General features: G+C 46.9%; 1 protein-coding gene across 1 annotated transcript in view; it reads right to left on the bottom strand.

Moving 5' to 3' along the window:
* Positions 1-17,973, bottom strand: part of CABLES1 (Cdk5 and Abl enzyme substrate 1) — a 100,172-nt gene that overhangs the window by 24,908 nt on the left and 57,291 nt on the right. Inside the window, exon 4 of the mRNA XM_045850428.1 lies at positions 13,201-13,278. Coding sequence (XP_045706384.1) covers positions 13,201-13,278 — 78 coding nt within the window. The remainder of the gene's footprint in view (positions 1-13,200; positions 13,279-17,973) is intronic.

Raw genomic sequence — 17,973 nt, 5'->3', positions numbered from 1 at the left:
AAAGTAACCAATGAAAGAGAGAGTGAAAATGGAGCCAGGTGAATGGGGAGGAGAGAGACAAGAATCCTACCCCCTCCACACCCTCTACGGAGGAACACAGGATTCTCTGATTCTGTTGAGCAATCAGCCTCATCTATGGGCATGCCATGAAACTGGCTCCCTAATCCTATAACACAGAATGTGATTAATAACTATTTTTGAAAGAAATGCCTAAGACCAGCACCCAGTGAGAACTGTATTTTTTAAAAGAATTTTTTACTTATATTTTTAGAAAGAAATGAAGGGAGGGGGAAAGAGAGGGAGAGAAACATCGATGTGAGAGAGAAACACTGACTGGTTCCCTCTTGTACCCACCCTGACTGGAGCCTGAACCCGCAGCCTAGGCACTGTGCCCTGACTGGGAACCAAACCAGCGACCTTTTGCTGTGTGGGATGACACCCAGCCAGCTGAGCCACATCAGTTAGTGCAGGACTGCATTTTGAAGGCCATCACCTTGGAAGGCCACGGTTCTGCCATGCTCAAAATGTCCACGGAGCCCCTTTTGGAACTGACACTACAGTCATGCAGAAACAGACAAACAAAGGAGCAATTAGCCAACCCATGCCAGTCTTCAAGCTTTATAAAAATAGTTGAATCAGTGTCCTTTCCCCTCCCACTGACCAGATTTGACTGTAAATGACTTCAGGTAATTCCAAATACAAACTCACCCCTTAAAGACAATGCAGAATAGGAGAGCAATGCACAGAACTGTAAACACTTCAGTAGAAGGTGCAGATCATCCCACCAAGAGCTCCAAAATGTTCTGAGCCACAGACGTGCTCTCAAGACATGTCTGAGTTCTCCCGAGGGTGCCTCCTCTGCTGGGGACCACATTCACTGGGCGCTGTGAGGGCAGTTTCAGTCACATCACTTGATAAACATGTGGTGAAAACAGAAAGCCCTGCATCCCATTATTGACCTCCAATCTGCAGCTGGAAGGACCAAGTGGGCTGGGACAGAGCAGGGCTCAGCAAGGCCTCCAGAACTAGGACCACACATACCAGAGACCGCCTGCCCTGGTGCCCTGCCACCTGGCTCTCAAAAGACTTCCTCCAGCAATAATAAAGGACAGAGATGATGAATGCATCAGGGTGCTAATGAGGAGAAAAGCCTACTGAGCAAGATCTAGGCAATGAGGCTAACACAGCTGAGGTGGGTTAGATCAAGGAGCCCCATGGGGAGAAGACCAGGACATGAGCTGACACAGAGACTAGCACCATGCATTTCATTAAAAACCTACAGCTCGCTTCCACAGACTTCCTGCTTGCCCAAAGCCAAACCCGGCAAGCACGTGCCTCATATTCCCAACTCCAAACAACTGTCTCCTTGTTTCCACTTCACCAGACTGAGAATGCTATTTGGGACTGAAGTTAATGTAAAAGCAAGGAATGTATTTATGGGGCGAGAAGACCAAAAGAAATAAGGAGTATTAAAAATATAAGGAGTATTATAAACAATATTAAAAATAGAGGCCTCCTTACACCTGAAACTAATATAATAAAGTATGTCAATTATACTTTAGTAAATAAAAAAAATTTTTTTAAAGAGTGCTTCTGGATGGAGCACTGGCTGCAGGCCAAAGGAGTCTCAGTCCACGTTTGTATCCTGCCTACATGGTGTGTGATACACAGAGATGGGTAAACAAGGGTTCACTGAGCTAAGAGAGTCTGGTGCATCGCCATCTTGTGGGTGCTGTCTCATGAAGATGACAGGGGACGTGGGTGTTTTCCATCATGTCCCTTTTCACCCACCTCACTTTGTTCACAGGCTCATCATTTCTGTGGGCGGCCTTGCCTTTGCCAGCCGGCCCCAGCTGCTGAATGTACACATCCCAGTTCACAGAAGCCAGCTGTGCTCGCCCCACACTCCCCTTCTTGATGCTTCCTCCGAAGCAAATGGAGCCATAATGAAGAGTACACTTCTGGTGCTCACATCATATCCAAGACCCCTCTCCATGAGATAAACCCCAAACCCTACTTAGAAGAAACAGAGATTGTTAGAGCTGGTGAGTGTCCAAGTACGTCAGGGATGCTTTGGACCACACTTCATGATGGGTGAAGCTTCGTCACACCTAACCATGGGAACTGATCTCCCAAGACTTAATGTACTGGTCTGCTTACTGCAGCCACCCCTTCCCACTGGCTCTTCATTTCTATCACTGTACTTTCTAAATCACCAAACTGAGTACCAAAATAAGCTAGGGGAGGAGTAGGTCCACCTTTAACTGCTACTAGAAAAACACACATTGTTCAGGGCTACTCACAGAACCTCCTGTGGTGAACTTCTCCAAGTAGTCCAATGTGGTAGCCACTAGCCAAAGGTGACAATTGAGCACTTAAAGTGTGATGCGTCGACTGAGGAACCGAATTTATTTAAATTTAAATAGCCACATATGGAGAGTGGCCACTGTATTGGACTAAGCCTTAGTGCTCACTTGTCAGGACCTTAGCTACCATTAATGTATAAGATAGTCACAGACGATATATTTAGTGACTTGGATTTCGTCTCCCAGGTTTCTTCCCAGAAGTGGCCAGGCCGTTTTCTGCCCACTGTCTCGGGGAATGTTTACATGCCAGGCCCCAGCTCACCCAAGAGACTATGTTGGGAGCCCCAGGAGGTAGGAGAGAGGCAGACTGGGTGGATGGAGGCAGCACAGTGGGGAGGGAAATGATGACTGTGGGGTCCACCTGAAAGGGGACCCAGGCCCTGCACCCCATCAGCACCCTGCGAACAAGGCTCCCAGCCATGATTAAAATTCACATCCTACAGGAGACACAGAGCAGATTCTGCAAAGAAGGGCTGTGAGGGCAGGGCAGTGCCAGAGCATGCTGATGAGCAATGATTGGTGTGTGCCCCCCAAATCCAAGGCATTTCAGGAGACTCTGGAGGGGTGGTGGGAGGGATGCCCAGTGATAAGTTTGAAGTTCCCTCTGGAAATTCAGGGGTGGGAGGCTAGTAGTTCATATGAAGTAGATTAAAAAAAATAGAAACGAGACATTTCTTGCACACCAATGCTGACCCCCTCATATCTGCTCCATTTGCACTTCATGCACTTTGCTGACCTGGTCATAAACGTCACGGCTGCTCTAGAAAACTGGCTCTTTCATAAGGGCCCACTTCCCCATTTTTTTCTGTCTCAGATCAGGCAGAAGTTGCCACTCACTTGGCGGCTGCCACTTTGGTGGGTCTGAAGTAAGAGCACACGTGCACACGCATCCACAGGCGCGGCCACGTGTCCACGGACAATGAAACCCATCTCATCTATTCCCAAACTGCCGTTGTTTGAACAGCTTTTGAAGCTGTGTATCTCAAGGCTCTTGGGATCTTTCACAAAGAGGCTCACAAGTTCCTCTAGGGTCATCCTTAGCTAAGCACTGTCGTGTTGCTGAAAACTTGTAGTAACATGAACCACGTGACATTGCCATTACCTGCCCGTTTTGTTCTTCATAAACCACAATTTCACCTAGTTTACAGATAAGGTAACTGTTCAGGCCTTGCATGTGAGTGTAAAGCAAGCAAGAGACCATGGCCCCTGATGTCCCACTTTTGGGGGAGCTGAGAGGGTGGGAAGTCGCCTGCAAAAAGGAGCTCTGAATGGTGACATTGATTCACCCAGAGAGAGTGTTTAAAAAATCCAGTGGAAAAGAATGAAGCAGAAGTTCCACTGGAGTAGTGATAAAATCTTGCTGTTTCTTTCTAAGATCATTAAACTCTCATTAAAATGGTGTAGGAAAATAGAAATATCTTCTTTGGCTCAGATGCCAGTGTTAACCCTCTAGTGCCAGGAGACAGAGCCAGAGATCCTGGACCTGCAGCTGAAAGTAATTAAAAGCAAACTGAAGATGTGCTTTTCAATTTCTTTGAAAAGCCTACAAGATTCTTTTTACCAGATACATGTTGAGTTCAAATACTAATTTATTTATGTCCCACTCCTTCTAAAAATGGATTGGAGGCAAGTTCAAATACCATATGTAGATATATTGTCCAAAATTGTGTTCATAAAGGTTTACATGCTGTAGCTTGAGCTCAGAGATGAACACTGTTAGTCAGTTTGCAGAAAACGATCTCATTTGGGGAGATGCACAGACAGGACCAGGGGTCTGAGTCCTTCTCTTCTACGGCCCCAGGTGACACTACCGTTCACACTTACTTAGTTATAGGAGCTCATTCTCATCCTATTTAAGTTCCTTAACTTTTACAGAGGCCATAAGCAACAAATGCACTTTGAAAACCCAGCACAGAGAAATTCTTTCTTTTATACAAAAGTTGGATGATGGGAGTGGGAGGGATGGGAGATAGTTTAAGGAGGTCCGGGGGCGTGTCTCAGAAGACTGGGGGGAGGGATTAAAGCAGGAGGTGAAAGTGCATTTGGGAGACAGCCAAGCAGCAGTTAAACCTTTAAGCAAGAAGCAGAAACACAGGTTGGCTCTTTTGGGGGGGTGTGAACCCATCCTTCATAGGACAGCACTGCAGTTCACTTCTTGTCGATCTCCTTGAAAGCATGTAACTTCATGGTTGGAAACCCCCTGGACCTCTGTCTCAGTTTTGACTCTCGCGGCATAAAGCAAACGTACATGATTTCACAGCTGTGGAGTCATCTGGTCAGAGCAGATGGCCAATCTAGATATCTGGGTGCCCAAAGGGGGTTACCCAAGTCGCTAGTAACCACACAATAGCCAACTCCTGATTTCATCTTGTGTAACAGACAAAATGATCTTTCGTTTCCTTTTCTGAAAGCTCACTGAGCTGTAATGCATGGGACTGTTCAAACAAGATTCCCTATTAGACAACGAAAAGTTCAAGCTGAGACCCTTTCCTAAGGGAGCTTATGGTTAATGAGCCAATATTCCTCTTAATAAAAAAAGGATATGGGATTTAAATAATCAACACCTAGGAAGTAGGTGAAAAAAGTGTATGTATGACCAATTAACTAGTTTCCAGGGCTTTCTGCTTCCAAGATGGGGATGGCCTGACTCCCTTCCACTGGCGATCATTTATCTAACGGTGCTCTTCACTCAAGACCTTGGAACTTGGAATGCCAGCTGGAGGATCCAACGGGCAGTTGCTCTTTGAAGGACAATAATAGGTTGAATACTCTGATGTGCATGTAATTTAAAAGCTAATTAAATATTAACAGGATTTGCAGATCCTTAAAAAAAGAGATTTACTACACAGAAAGCAAAGTTTGAAAACTGGATTAGGAAAGGAAATGCCACCTGTGAGCTCACTTTAATGAAGAGATTACACGTTCACTGGAACTCAACAACTCAAGCGTTTAAAGTCGGTTCAGAAGTCCTGCTGTCCCTGCCGCAGGTCCAGCTGCCATCGTGGACAGGGTCTGCCTGCTTGTATCAGTGCCCCCCAGAGTTCAGAGTCAATGGGGCAAGGCCGAGGGCTGGCAGGAAAAAGTGAAATCAGAGCAGCTTTCAGTCTTAGGCCTTCCCAGTCTCACACTTAGCATTTCATGGATAAGCCGTCCCCCAAGGGCAACTGGCAGACAATGAAGGGGCCTTAATAATGTGGCTTACACCAAAGCCTTTGTCTAAAGGCAGCTCCTATAAACAGCCGGTAACAGCATGATTCATCCGTGAGATCATTCCAGAATCTGTCTGTGTGGGAATATGCTTGGTGTGAGGAAAGAAACACGATTCGTCAATGTACAATTTTCTACAACAAAAAGAGGTGTTTTGGGGAAAAGCGGGTGGGAGGCACGGAGATGGACCCGGGCCAGGGAGGGGGTGCTTCGGGCTTGGAGGCCCTAAGAATAGCAGAAGCTGTTCTCTGTGTCACAAAGTGATTCGCACTCAGGAAATGGACCCAAGAGGATGACCTCATTTGCAACGCCTCAACGCCAAAAGCTGAGGACATAAACACCACATGGAAGCTGCTACTTTAGAACGTGCCCCCGGAGACGCCTCGGGCTCCACGGGGAAGCCATTTTCTTCACCACACGGTCTCCGATACATTGGCCATAAACCAACCTGGTGACACTCAGTCAATGAGGAACACTTATCTCAGTGGGCCAGTACCTCCCACACACACATCACAGAAGCTATTTTGTTGGATTCACTAGCCTGGTTATTTTATATAATCCCCAACCACAAGTTAACTGGATTCATTCCTACTTCCTTCCATTCGGATCTATATGGCAAAAGTAGGTTTACAGCTGTGAGTACACAAAATGCAATTTATTCTTGTGTTATTGTTTATTAATTATATTGTTTTCCATATGAACAACTGTAAACCTACTTTGCCCCACCCTGTATAGACAGAAATACCTACCAATGCCCAAGTGTTTCAGGAATAAAGGACATCTGGGCACTCATGTCAGCCCCCATACACACAGGGACAATCCTGGGACTGGCCCTCGATGTAATGCCTGCAGTGTCTCACTCACCAGTGGGTTGCATTCCAAAAGCTTTTAAGTTGGCCGGCTGGAACAGGGAATGCATGTTCTCACTGACACAAAGTTATAAATGGAGGTCAGTCCCACCCAATGCCCTTTTAGCCTATAATGTAATTGCATTAGCCCAAGAGTCCAAGCAAGAGGTCTGGTCATAGGAGTAACAGGTTAGAGGGTAGTAGATGGAGAAGAAGTAGGAGAAAGGTGAATCTTGGTCTGGGGCTGACCTTCAGCAGCATTTTAAAGGAGGTCAAGTTTGCATTATTTCTACCTCACTCTCCAAACATTTTCTTTTCAGGACTCCAGGATCCATCCTCCTTAGCTGTTGAAGTTTTTCACGATTTCTTTCCTGTTTCTGAGTCCATAGATTCTTTTTCAGCTCGTAGGTTTTCCACTCCAGGTCCATGGCAGCCCAGAGGATGGGTGGAGGTTGGGAGCAAGAGGGGGTGGTGGTCTTAGCTAGAGGTGTGGACTAGGTGTGGGGTCTGCCTAGTTAAGAAAAGTCGAGAAACTTGCTTGCAACTCACTTTGTAAGTGGAGGGTCGCCAAGCCAAACCACAAAGCCACACTAGAAAAGAGAAGGCAGTGACTAATGTGATTAAAAGGCAAAAAGACTCAAATGGGCCTTGGCAACTGTCAGTTAAGAGAAGAGGAGCTGGGTTAAGGCTGGGACTCTTCCCAGAAAATGGTATAATTTACAAGCTTAATCTGAGAAGAGTGTTTACAGCTATGGGAAGCTTTGATGTTAGTTATAGTGAAAAAGACAAGCAACATCTGTTCCTCTTCTTTGCAACCCACTTCCATTAGCTTGTTTTAAAAGGTGGGATTTGGCCACACTTCTTCCCACCAGCAAGAAAAATCAAAACAAAACAATCACTTCTCCATAGTCCACTCAAGTATAATCACTAGGGAGAAAAAAAGACCATAAGGAAGTAGACCTAAAGGTTAATGATGGCTTTGTTTAGGTGAGGCTCAGTAATTTCTATCTTCCTTTCATTGTATGTACTTTCCAGGTTTTCGTTACTCCACATGTACCTCTGAGGAAAACAATTTAAATACCAAATACATGCAGATCTGAAGAAGAATCCCTCGTTTGTAGAAATGTACAGCTGGCTAAGTCAAGAAATGCACAGCTGGCCAAGTCATCGTGAACCTGTCGGAGATTAGCTGTGTTGGAGCAGATCTAGAAAGAGCAATGAAATCCCTCTTGTGAGTGATAATAAATGGAACCAAAGCTGACATTTCATGAGGACCTTGCATAGGGGGCAGGGTGCTGAGAGCTTTCACATGTCATGTTTCACTTATTGTTCTCAACCCCCCTGAGGATGACATTAGAGTCAATCGTACAGATGAGTAAGTCTGGGACCAGCAAGGCTGGTTAATGTGCCAGGACCAAGGATTCTGCCTGCCTCTCAGCTCTCTCCCATGCAATCCCCTGCTCCCAGGCCTCGGGGGCTCATCGGCACCAACGACAGGCAGGGATAAGAACTTTGGTGTCCCGGCTGGGGTCATGAGAGATGGAGAAAGAGTGGGCTTCTTGTCCCCACTCCCACTTTTCTGGAATGGCTCTGTGGTTAGCTATTTTATTTACTGCTGTTCTATGTACACTTGTGCTGGAAGAATGGTTATTTCAGCTAAAAAAAAAAGTCTGAAAACCACAGGACTAGACAGTCTCCAAGTTCCTTCTAACTCTAAAAGTCTATCCTCAGAGCTGAAGGGTGCTCCCTTTCAATGCACTCGTGCGAACTGGCACTACCAGGCAAATTGTCCACGTCAAATATCTTTGCATCACTCAGCTCTGGGACACCCCAAGGAGAAATGGTAGTGCCCTTATGTCCAGGAAGGCTTCCACATCCTCGGAAGTGGTGTTTGCCCATGGAGCTCAGCCCATAGGCCTGCTGTTATGAAGTACAGTCCCTTCCTGGTAATGATTAGTGGGACTCCAGGCTGTGTTACTGGAAAGGAGTGCACACAGCCTGCAGCCAGTCTTCATCTAAGCGTGCCAGTAAGTCCCGACATCGTCCCACATGTGCACGGGATTAGAAATGGCCATGCTGGGACACAGAAGGGGGGACAGCGAGGACCATGTTGTGTGTGCATGTGTTAAGGAGGCCCAAGGCAGGGGCTTCAATTACCCCCAGACACTGAGAAGGGCCCCAGTGACAGGATAAGGCTCCCCACTAGCACCCACCCAGTACTGACCTGGGGAAACCACCCTCTTCTCACTCTAGACTAGATTCAGTCCAAAGATGTCTGTTGCTTTAAGTATACATGCAAAACAGTATATGTACAAAGAAAATCGTGTGTTGAGCTGTTCAAAATGGGGCTGTGTGTTAGCTACATTTTGGCCACATGATGCTTGGTTTTGGATGTGTTCTGACAACCTGAGCCGACTGAGTAGGTAAGCAAACTGCTGACAGCCAGGGAACTCTGCAGGGGCTTGGACAGAGACTGCAGCAGCCAGGTGTGGTCTCAGAGACTGCAGAAGCCAGGTGCCATTGTCTGAGTGCCCCCCACGCTGCCCACCACGCAACAGGCAAGACTGAGTTCCTACAGTGAAAGAACAGGAAGAAAGGATGGCTGTTAGAAGCACCTCATTTCATCTAACGGATGATTCCATGAGAAAAGCAAGCTGTAAATCAAGCAATAGTTTAAGAAAATAAGAAAGCTTATTAAGAAAGAAAGGAAGTTCTTTATTTTAAACAGCTCTGTCATGAATCCTGCTGTGAAGTGAAGGCACATTTGGCACTGTGACTATTCACTCTCTAAGGTAACTGTTTTTGCACACTTTCTCAAAGGCAGGTATTTTTCATGCATGGTGTAAAGGCAGGAGGGAGACCCTCCCCCATCCCTCAATCGCTTCCCTGGGGTGCTGGTGGGGCCGTGTGGGAGTGGCTGGGTGGGAAGGTGTGGGGGAGATGCAAGCATGCAGCATTTCAAGGTCCAGAACCAATGGAACCCATGCACAGCTGGGTTGTCCCCACTGTGTCAACACCTAGAGAATGTGACCACCTCCCTATTTTATAACTCTAACTTATTCCCTCCCACTTATAATGAACAAATACCCTGATGTGGAAATTGTACAGATTACTTTTTGTCCAGCATTCTACCCAAAGATGCCTGGGGTTTGCTCTTGGAGGTGCTCACGCTTCAGTGTAAACCCGCAACTCCCGAAGCCATCGGAAGGCCACCATCCAGGAGGTGACCCTTCTGTGGCATGTGCACGAAGCTCTGTCATCACCCAGATGCACGCCTGTCAGCTGGTGCTGCCTGCTTGTCATTGGTCTCAAGCCAGCAAGCCCGGCCCCAAAAGGGCAGTGGGGAAGGGAAATACACTCTACATGCAGGTGAGCATCAGTGCTTCAGGGACTGTCCTGCGGGGCAGCCGGCACAAAGCAGAGAACACTGCACCTCGCAGAGCCTGCAGCCAGCCCGCCCCCTGCCTCTGCCACTGCTGCTCTGCCTCTGTGCTGCAGCCTCACGTCTGTAAAACAATCACCGGAGAACCTACTTTACGAGGTGGTTGTGAAGATTAAATGAACAAATGTATACAAAACACTTAGAACAGTGCCTACCATCCTGTAAGCATTATTTGTGTTTCAGCTCATCCTACCAACTATACATGTCACATTCACACGCAGGATGACCACACGATCAGCTAACCTGAGGAAATATGCTCTGTTCTTAAATATCTGTCTCTGTAAGTCAAGACAGTTTGGAGGCCAGGCCAATTAAGCAATCGGGAGTGGGCTTCAAGAGGAAGCTCTAAAAATCACTTTGTGAGTAATCCTATGGTCAGCTCAGTATAAATCTGGTGGCATACAAAATGACTCCAAACTTTTCATTGTCCTCAACCCCGGGTTGATTAAGACCCACACCTGATTTCTACATAGGAGGCAGGCAGGGATGGTAATGTGCTTAGAGGGCGAGGGAGGATCGTAAGACTTTCCATGCACACATTTGGCTTTCACTGAGGACTGCAGATTTATTGTAAACGTGAACATTGATAAAGATTTGGGGGTAGTTAAAGCATTCTGTGGTGCTTTTTGGCCCCCTCTGCCCCTGAGGTTGTCTTGGCCTGGCAGTTTGCATGTCTGGCTTCCTGGCTGGATGGCATGCTTGTGGAGAGCAGGCCTCACTCATCTCTGCACCCTGCCAGCCTCTGCCAGGGCCTTGTGCTCCTCAGGGGCAGAAGACCCAGCTGAATGACCAAATGCACAAAGGAATGAATGAATGAATGAATGAGGAAACCTCTCCTAAGATTGGCCTGTTCTGCTTTGCTCAGCAGATGTCAGGAGCCAAAATAAGTTCAGTTTAAAACCAAGAACAAAGCTTTGGGGTGAGGGAGGGAGCGAGGCACGGCAGGATTGAAAGCGGGACTTGGGAAGCTCCAGGGCAGCATGAGAAGCCAGAAAGCCAAACCGGAAAGAGATAAGGCCATCTTGATAGATGCTTTCCATGTAAAGGAGGTTCAAGTACACAGTGGATGAACTTTTGAGTTTCCTGTTTTTAAAACTTTCTTGTGATGAAGTTGGAACTGTACGTTGACCCGGCAGCAGGGAGGTTTGTGCCTGTCTGGAATAATCAGGCACATGTGGCCTAGACCACGTGCGAAAGCACACCAGAAAACTGGGAGCTAGAAACCCCAAAGTCTGCAGGCCAGGGCGGCCCGAGTCCTGGGTTCTGGTGCTGCAGGTTCTGCTGGGGAGCGGGGCAGCTTCCCCCTGGGGCCTATGGTCCCCCCCCCTCCACCAAGCTGCGCAGCAGGAAGCCACACCACGTGGTCACCGAAGTCCTTCCCCACCCCCCTGACATTCTACGACTCTGTCCCCATCACAGAGACAGCTTTAGCGTAAAAGTAGAGGAATTTTCCACAGTGAAAACATATCGGTTAATATGTATGTGAACTAAAGTAGTTTAAAATATATATGTATACATTTATTAGCAAAAAATTTTTTTACCATTTGGGCATAGCTGTTTGCCAATAATTAGTTTAAAAAGTCATTAATTATGATAATGGCAGTTATTAATAAGTATGATAACTGCTCATTAAAAAATTTAAAAGCAGAAAATTTCTTAACCCTGCTGCTCAGTTACAATATTTTGAGTTGTGCTCACAGTTTATTACATGAGGACTTAAGTAGCAAATGCTGCTGAAACAGGTGTGTTCTGTTCTCTGTTAGGTATTATAAAGGCTCTGACTATGTGTTTTATTATAGAAAATTAACTTTTCTGCATCTTGGTTTCCTTATCTATAGAAGCTGAAAGAATGGTGACTTGGCATTTGTTCATGTCCAAGATGTGAAACATTACAGCCTGTGACCCTTCACACTTACTTTGCTTTTTCATCTGGGACAACTGCAGAATAGATGCATCTACTGACAATGCTCTAGGTGACCCTTCCTGAAACACAGTGGACCTCCTTTATCTATGCTGTTGCTTTCTGCACTTTTAGGTAGCTGTGATCCAGAAATATTAAATGGAAAATTTCAGAAATAAGCAATTCCTAAGTTTTAAATTGTGTGCCATGCTCAGCAGCATGATGAAATCTCACACCATCCCGCTGGGCTATGCCCCGCCCCACCCTGGATGTGAGTCATCCCTCTGTGCTGCAGCGTCTCCATGCTGCGTTCCCCCACCCCACCCCCCCACCTGCTAGTCACTCAGTAGCTGTCTTGGTGGGCTGGTCCACTGTCCCAGTATCACAGTGCCTATGCTCAAGGAGCCTCTATTTTACTTAATAATGCCTTATTTGCATAACTTCTATTACAGTATATTGTTGTAACTGTTCTATTTTATTATTAGTTATTGTTGTTAACCTCTTACTGTGCCTAATGCATAAATAAAACTTTATCATAGGTATGTATGTGTAAGAAAAAACACAGTATATACAGGGTTCCATATTATCCACAGTTTCAGGCATCCACTAGGGGTCTTAAAATGTATCACTCACCTGGATAAGGGGGGACTAATGTAAATGGTGAGTCCTCACCAGGGGCTATACTGCCCTCCCATGGGGCAATGGTCACAGGTGGACAGGGTATGGCTGTCACAACAACCAGAGGCCAGAGCCAACATCCTACAACATGTCCGGCATCCTGCCCCAAAGATCAGCAGCTGCCTGACAACCAGCCCCAGATGAGGGGTGAGGGAGCAGAGCTCGGAGATGGGAAACAAAGAGGGAGAGGCTTTGCAGTCAGAGCCTCACTTACCTACTTTTGTCCAGAGCAAAAGGAGGGCGCTTGTTGATCCAGAGAGGTGATTGCTCCTCTGGCCTGTTGCACATCACCTAAATCTGCTCCTGGTACCATTCTGCTTTGACATTTGCTCTGGCTTGCTGGTCAGTTTCCAGCCCCAAGCCCAAGATACAAAGAGGCAGGATTGCCAAACGGTTTGCATAATTCCTTTTCTGACCTACCTTTCTCCAAAAGTTGACATGGCCCTGTGGAGTGGGGTGGGCCCTCTATGCTCTTGCTTTACAGTTTTGGAAGAGATGACAAAATGCACATTTAGAAACAGCTGGCAAATATGGTGAAGGCACACATTTGTGCGCACACATGCACACATGAAATAACAAGGGAGCTTTCTGGCTGAAAAGGTGGTACAAATTTTTTTTTCTTTCAAATGTATAAACACCGAATATCCAGTGTCAAAGCAAGGCAAGGTTTTTTGGAATGGCAAGGGCAGCACATCATCACACACAGGGCATCATAACCTTTCACCCAGAGAACTGCAAAGCAAGCATGCATATACATACCCGACATGGGCGCTGTCACGGTACGGCAGCACTGAAAATATACTACAGAAGGATCTTCTGCCACTGATAAGGACTATTCTAAAAAATAGCAAAAGAACAAACAAACTAAATGCAAAACTTTAAATTAAAAAAAACCCCAGCAATTAAGCATTCATGGAATTCACAGCAGTATTTGCACACTCCCACCACCTCCTCTGACAGATGGTGCTCTGAGCTCCTTGCCAAATGCAACCTCAGCACAGCAGCACACGCTGTCTCTCCTTATCCAAATGTTAACATGCGAGACACTGGCAAGGGTCTCTGTTGAGTATACACGCATCCTTCCTCCGGTGAGATCTGCTGGCGGTGGGCTACACATGCGAGATGGAGAGACACAGATCTGGAGTCCCATGCACCCAGTGCCGAGTCAACACTACGCCACATTTAAACCACTGATTTCTGCTCTGCAGCACACAGTGCAAGAGCAGTGGTGCCAGAAAGCACTGAGTAGGAAAGACACTCAGATGCCATTATGATCATTAGGTTTTTTTTTAATATGCTGGCAGCGTGTTAGGTTCTGAGAATAAATCGAGGGAACAATTACATAATCAGTCCTAGCCTCCATTCCTGCTATAAAGATACCACTGGAAATGGTTCTACATGATGCTCTTATGCAATCAAAGGCCATTTAAAAAAACATTAAAAAAACTCTCAAAAGTACTTATCCTGGCATCTGAGAATAACATTTGCGAAAGAGAATTACTGATGGAAAAAAATGAAGAAACAAGTGGAAATTAAAAAACAGCATTCTTCAGTACAGTGGCAATGGGACAGTATGAGATATGAAGCTTACGGACTTTTGTGATCTTTCCTTCCTTTCAATAACTGTGATAATATGACTGGGGAAAAACAGCACTACTAATTGTATCAGGGTTTGGGGATTCTGACCTTGTTTTAAAACTGTGATGTTAAATTGCTTATCCACACAGCAGAAAGTCAGATTCCTTGTCTTAGCAAACGGGCCCTCTATTTTCTGGCTCTTTCTCCTCTCTGGTCTTAACACTCTCGGTGTTTCTTCCTGTGCCCTATGAACCATCATGCTAAAGTACTTGCACACCCCACCTTAAAATCCCCTGCTGCTTCGCACCTCTGTCCTTTGCATGCAATTTCTGTTGCCTATTGTGCCTACATGGTACAGTCAGTTAACTCCTATTTATGCCTCAAAGCCTAGTTCAGAAGTCACCTTCCCAGGAAGCATTCCCCCTTCACTGAGTTACTCATTCCCTGTTTTTGGGTGCTGCTTCCCGGCCTTATTTCCATTTCAGGAGAGCACTGATCACACGGCTGCTAATCATCTGCTGCTTTCCTCTTCTAGAGGACAGTCCAAGACTGAGCACGTGGAAGCCCCTCCATAAACACAGTCTGGGCAGCGCTGTGCTTCAGAGAAGCACCCGAGTACCCATCATGGGGGGACAGGACTGCGGCTGCCTGTTCATTCCACAGTGAGTCGAGTCCACAGTGGCTCACAGGACCGAAGCAACATTCCTGACTTCAAGTACCACTGTGGACACCTTTGTATGACTCAGGCAGCTTACTAGCTCTTCTGAGCCTCAGTTTCCTCATATAAAAGATAGAATAAAATTAGTAACTATGTCCCTGGAATGTTGCAAAGAGTAAATAAGAGGACAGGACAGCCTTTAGAATGCTGCAAATATGCATTCAATGGATAGGAACTACTGACTCTTTTCACTGGGGACTGTCTCCTTGGGTTGAGGCAAGTTTTACCAGCATAGTACTTAGACGGAGAACCTCTTCAGGCCTCTGTGCTACAACACACAGGTGTGCTCCGACGTGCTAGGCCGTGCTATAAAGGTGGCTGAAGGATGACACGCACGGCCTGTCTACAAACATGGAGCATGCACATGGAGGTGCCTCTCCCCTCTCAAGGGAGGCATTTCTCATCAGACACCGCAGACCAAAGCCCTGGTCACTTTTGCAAGGTCACCAGAGTGGGCCGCCAAAGCCTGAAGGCCAAGAGTTAAGTAAATTGTGAGCACGCTAGCCTGCCAAACACCAGCCTGGTTCCCTGGTCTCACTCATGGAAACCAGCAATGAGCTGACATTGCAATGCCCATGTCAAATTACTCCAGCAGACATAATAATAGCTAATACTTAGTAAGTAAGTGGAGCCAGATTCTAAATACTTGAACTAAGGAAACACAAGTAAGTGATGTGATGAAAGTGATGCACTAGCAGGCATGGCTGGCCGTGGACTTTATTACCCTTCTGTGTGCTGACGCTCTGCTCTTCTCTAAGACAGCAAAGTCTGCTCCTGTGGGTTGTACTGGGCACCCTGGACACCAGGAACTCTTCCATCACCCAGGTTTCTGAGGGTGGCTTTCCAGCCTTATCAGTGGGTCACCAGGCCGAGCATGGAGTGGGGACAGAGGGTGACTGATCACAGCAACAGCCATGACATCGGACCTGCCGAGGTGGCTCTGTACTCCCACTCTGCTCAGCCTGGGCCCCTTTCCAGATGGAAGGAAAGAGGTTCTTCACACCTACTCTCTCCCCCAAACCTTGCCATCCACCCAGGAGAAAAGCCTGGAACTCCTCATTCTTCCCCAAGTCACTCAACAACCACGTCTTCTGCAGGAATGTGTTGAACAAACTCATCTGGCTTAGTGTGCTGATTTTTTGTTACTTAGTGCTAATGTGTCCTTCCTTCCCACACACCAAACTTGTTTAGACATTTTAATAGAACAAGAAAATGAGAGACTATAAATGCCTGTGAGATGTAAGCATTCTTTCCAAAGTTTTAACCACAGTGTGCCCATTAGTAAATGAGCTGCATTGTTCTGCTAAATGACTGCTCGCACTGTGTGGTCCTTACCATTTAGGTCTAGGAGAGGTTGACAACATGAGTCTCATTCAGAAAAGCATGTTATTCTAATGTACAGGTCAAGTTTAGCATCTATGAATATGGAATGCTTCCCAGCAATGCTAGTGGGGTTGGTACTTCTCTGGTTGGCCATTCTCAAGCAGCTGGACAAGGGACGAGTCAGCAAGGAGCACCACATCTTTGGGCATTTTCCTTCCACTCTTGGGCCCTGCCATCCCATAGCCTCTCACTTTCTGCAAGGACCACAGAAGCAATTCAGAGCAGAGATGAGCCTAGCAGCCCCACAATGGGTCTGCAGCAATTCACACCACAAGGAGCTGGAAATAGCTAACGGAGCTGCCGAGAACACATCCTACGTTTTTCCTGAAGTAGCTCTGGAATCTGGGAGGGACGTCAGGCCTTAGCCAGAGAAGGCAAATATCAACATGTGGCAAGCTCGAGTCTTCTGCTTCTTACGGCTACAGCGGCAACTCTGAGCAGTGTGAATCTAAAGACCAACCACGGTGTCTAGAACCGGGAGGGTCCGTGTGAATTTGCAGCTTTGCTCTTTAATGAACATCAGGGACAAGCACAAGAAAATCACATTTGTTGGTCTCCTCCGAGCACTTGTGTATTTGTGAAAGAAGTAGATCAGATGCTAGCGAAGATCATGTGAGATGGCCAGACGCCATTTCCACTGGGCCTTGAGACTGACCACCTCCGTGTCTTCACTTCCAGCCACGGCAGCCACCATCTTTTATGCCTCCATGGCATGCCGCAGCCCACGCAGCTCTCCCCATCTGCGACAGTCAGGGATTCCTTGGAGTCAAGATGACCAGAAAGCAGGACATAAAATATTATAGCTTCAAAAGAAGAAGTAATTCCAGAGAGACGGGTCTTTAAAGGCATAAAGATCACATCTCCATACACAAGAATCTGTCAGCAGGAAAAAGAAAAGTGAAAGAAAAGGCTCCCAGTACTGCCGTCCACAGGGACAGGGCTCCCTCTGGGTCCACAGTGTTTTCCAAACCCTTTCAGGCAGCACTGAGCGTGTTCTGCAGCTGGAACACCGGCCAGCTTTCTTCTTCACCAGCCCAGCCTCATTTCCGTGTTTCTGGTGTGAGGGAACTTGCAGCTTCAGGCCACAAGGCTGGCGCTCTGCCGACAAGATGCCAGAGTGCTCGGAACAGCCAGGAAGGGCATGAGGGTCCCCACAGTTGACAGAGCACCACAGACCACTTTCACTGAATCTGGTTCCAACCCCTCAGCCCAGTGCTGACTGTGTCTGAGCAGACAGCATCCAGCGCCATCCAGGACTCGTGCTCGCTCTTACACCAAAAACTGGCGTCTTGTTCTGTTTCCAAAACCCTGAGGAGCCTCTCTTGGCTGTGAGAGGGTTCGAGCTCTTCCAGGTGGAATATTCCATTAGACCAGGAATATTCTCTTAAGGACATGAAAACAAGCAACCAACTTCAAAGTCAGAACACACGAAACCACATTCACAACGATGGTAGTTGAGTGTAACGACGTGTGGACATGGCCCAGGGGTGTCTGGGGCAGGGAGTGGCGGTGCACATTAGGTACTGAGCGTGCAATTAGAAATGCACTCTCTGATTCTGTAATTCATCCCCTATGGGCCCAGGAAGCAGGAAAGAACACACTTAAAAATACTGGTGTCGTGGGCTGAACTGTGTCCCCTAAAAAGACATGTTGAAGTCCTAACCTCCCGCACCTGTCAGTGTGGCTTTATTTGGAAAGTGAGTATTTGTAGATGTAATCAAGTTAGGATGAGGTCATACCAGGGTAGGGTGACTGTACGTATCAAGGGAGCGATGTGGAGAAGCCCAGGCACACACAGAGGGAGGAAGGCCATGGGATGAGGGAGGCAGGGGCTGGAGTGATGTGCACAACAA

The sequence above is a fragment of the Phyllostomus hastatus genome, unplaced genomic scaffold (assembly GCF_019186645.2).
Source record: "Phyllostomus hastatus isolate PE091 unplaced genomic scaffold, TTU_PhHast_1.1 phas_contig_80, whole genome shotgun sequence".
Taxonomy (NCBI): Eukaryota; Metazoa; Chordata; class Mammalia; order Chiroptera; family Phyllostomidae; genus Phyllostomus; species Phyllostomus hastatus.
Note: the sequence above shows the minus strand (reverse complement) of the source record. Positions and strands in the feature narration are given on the sequence as shown.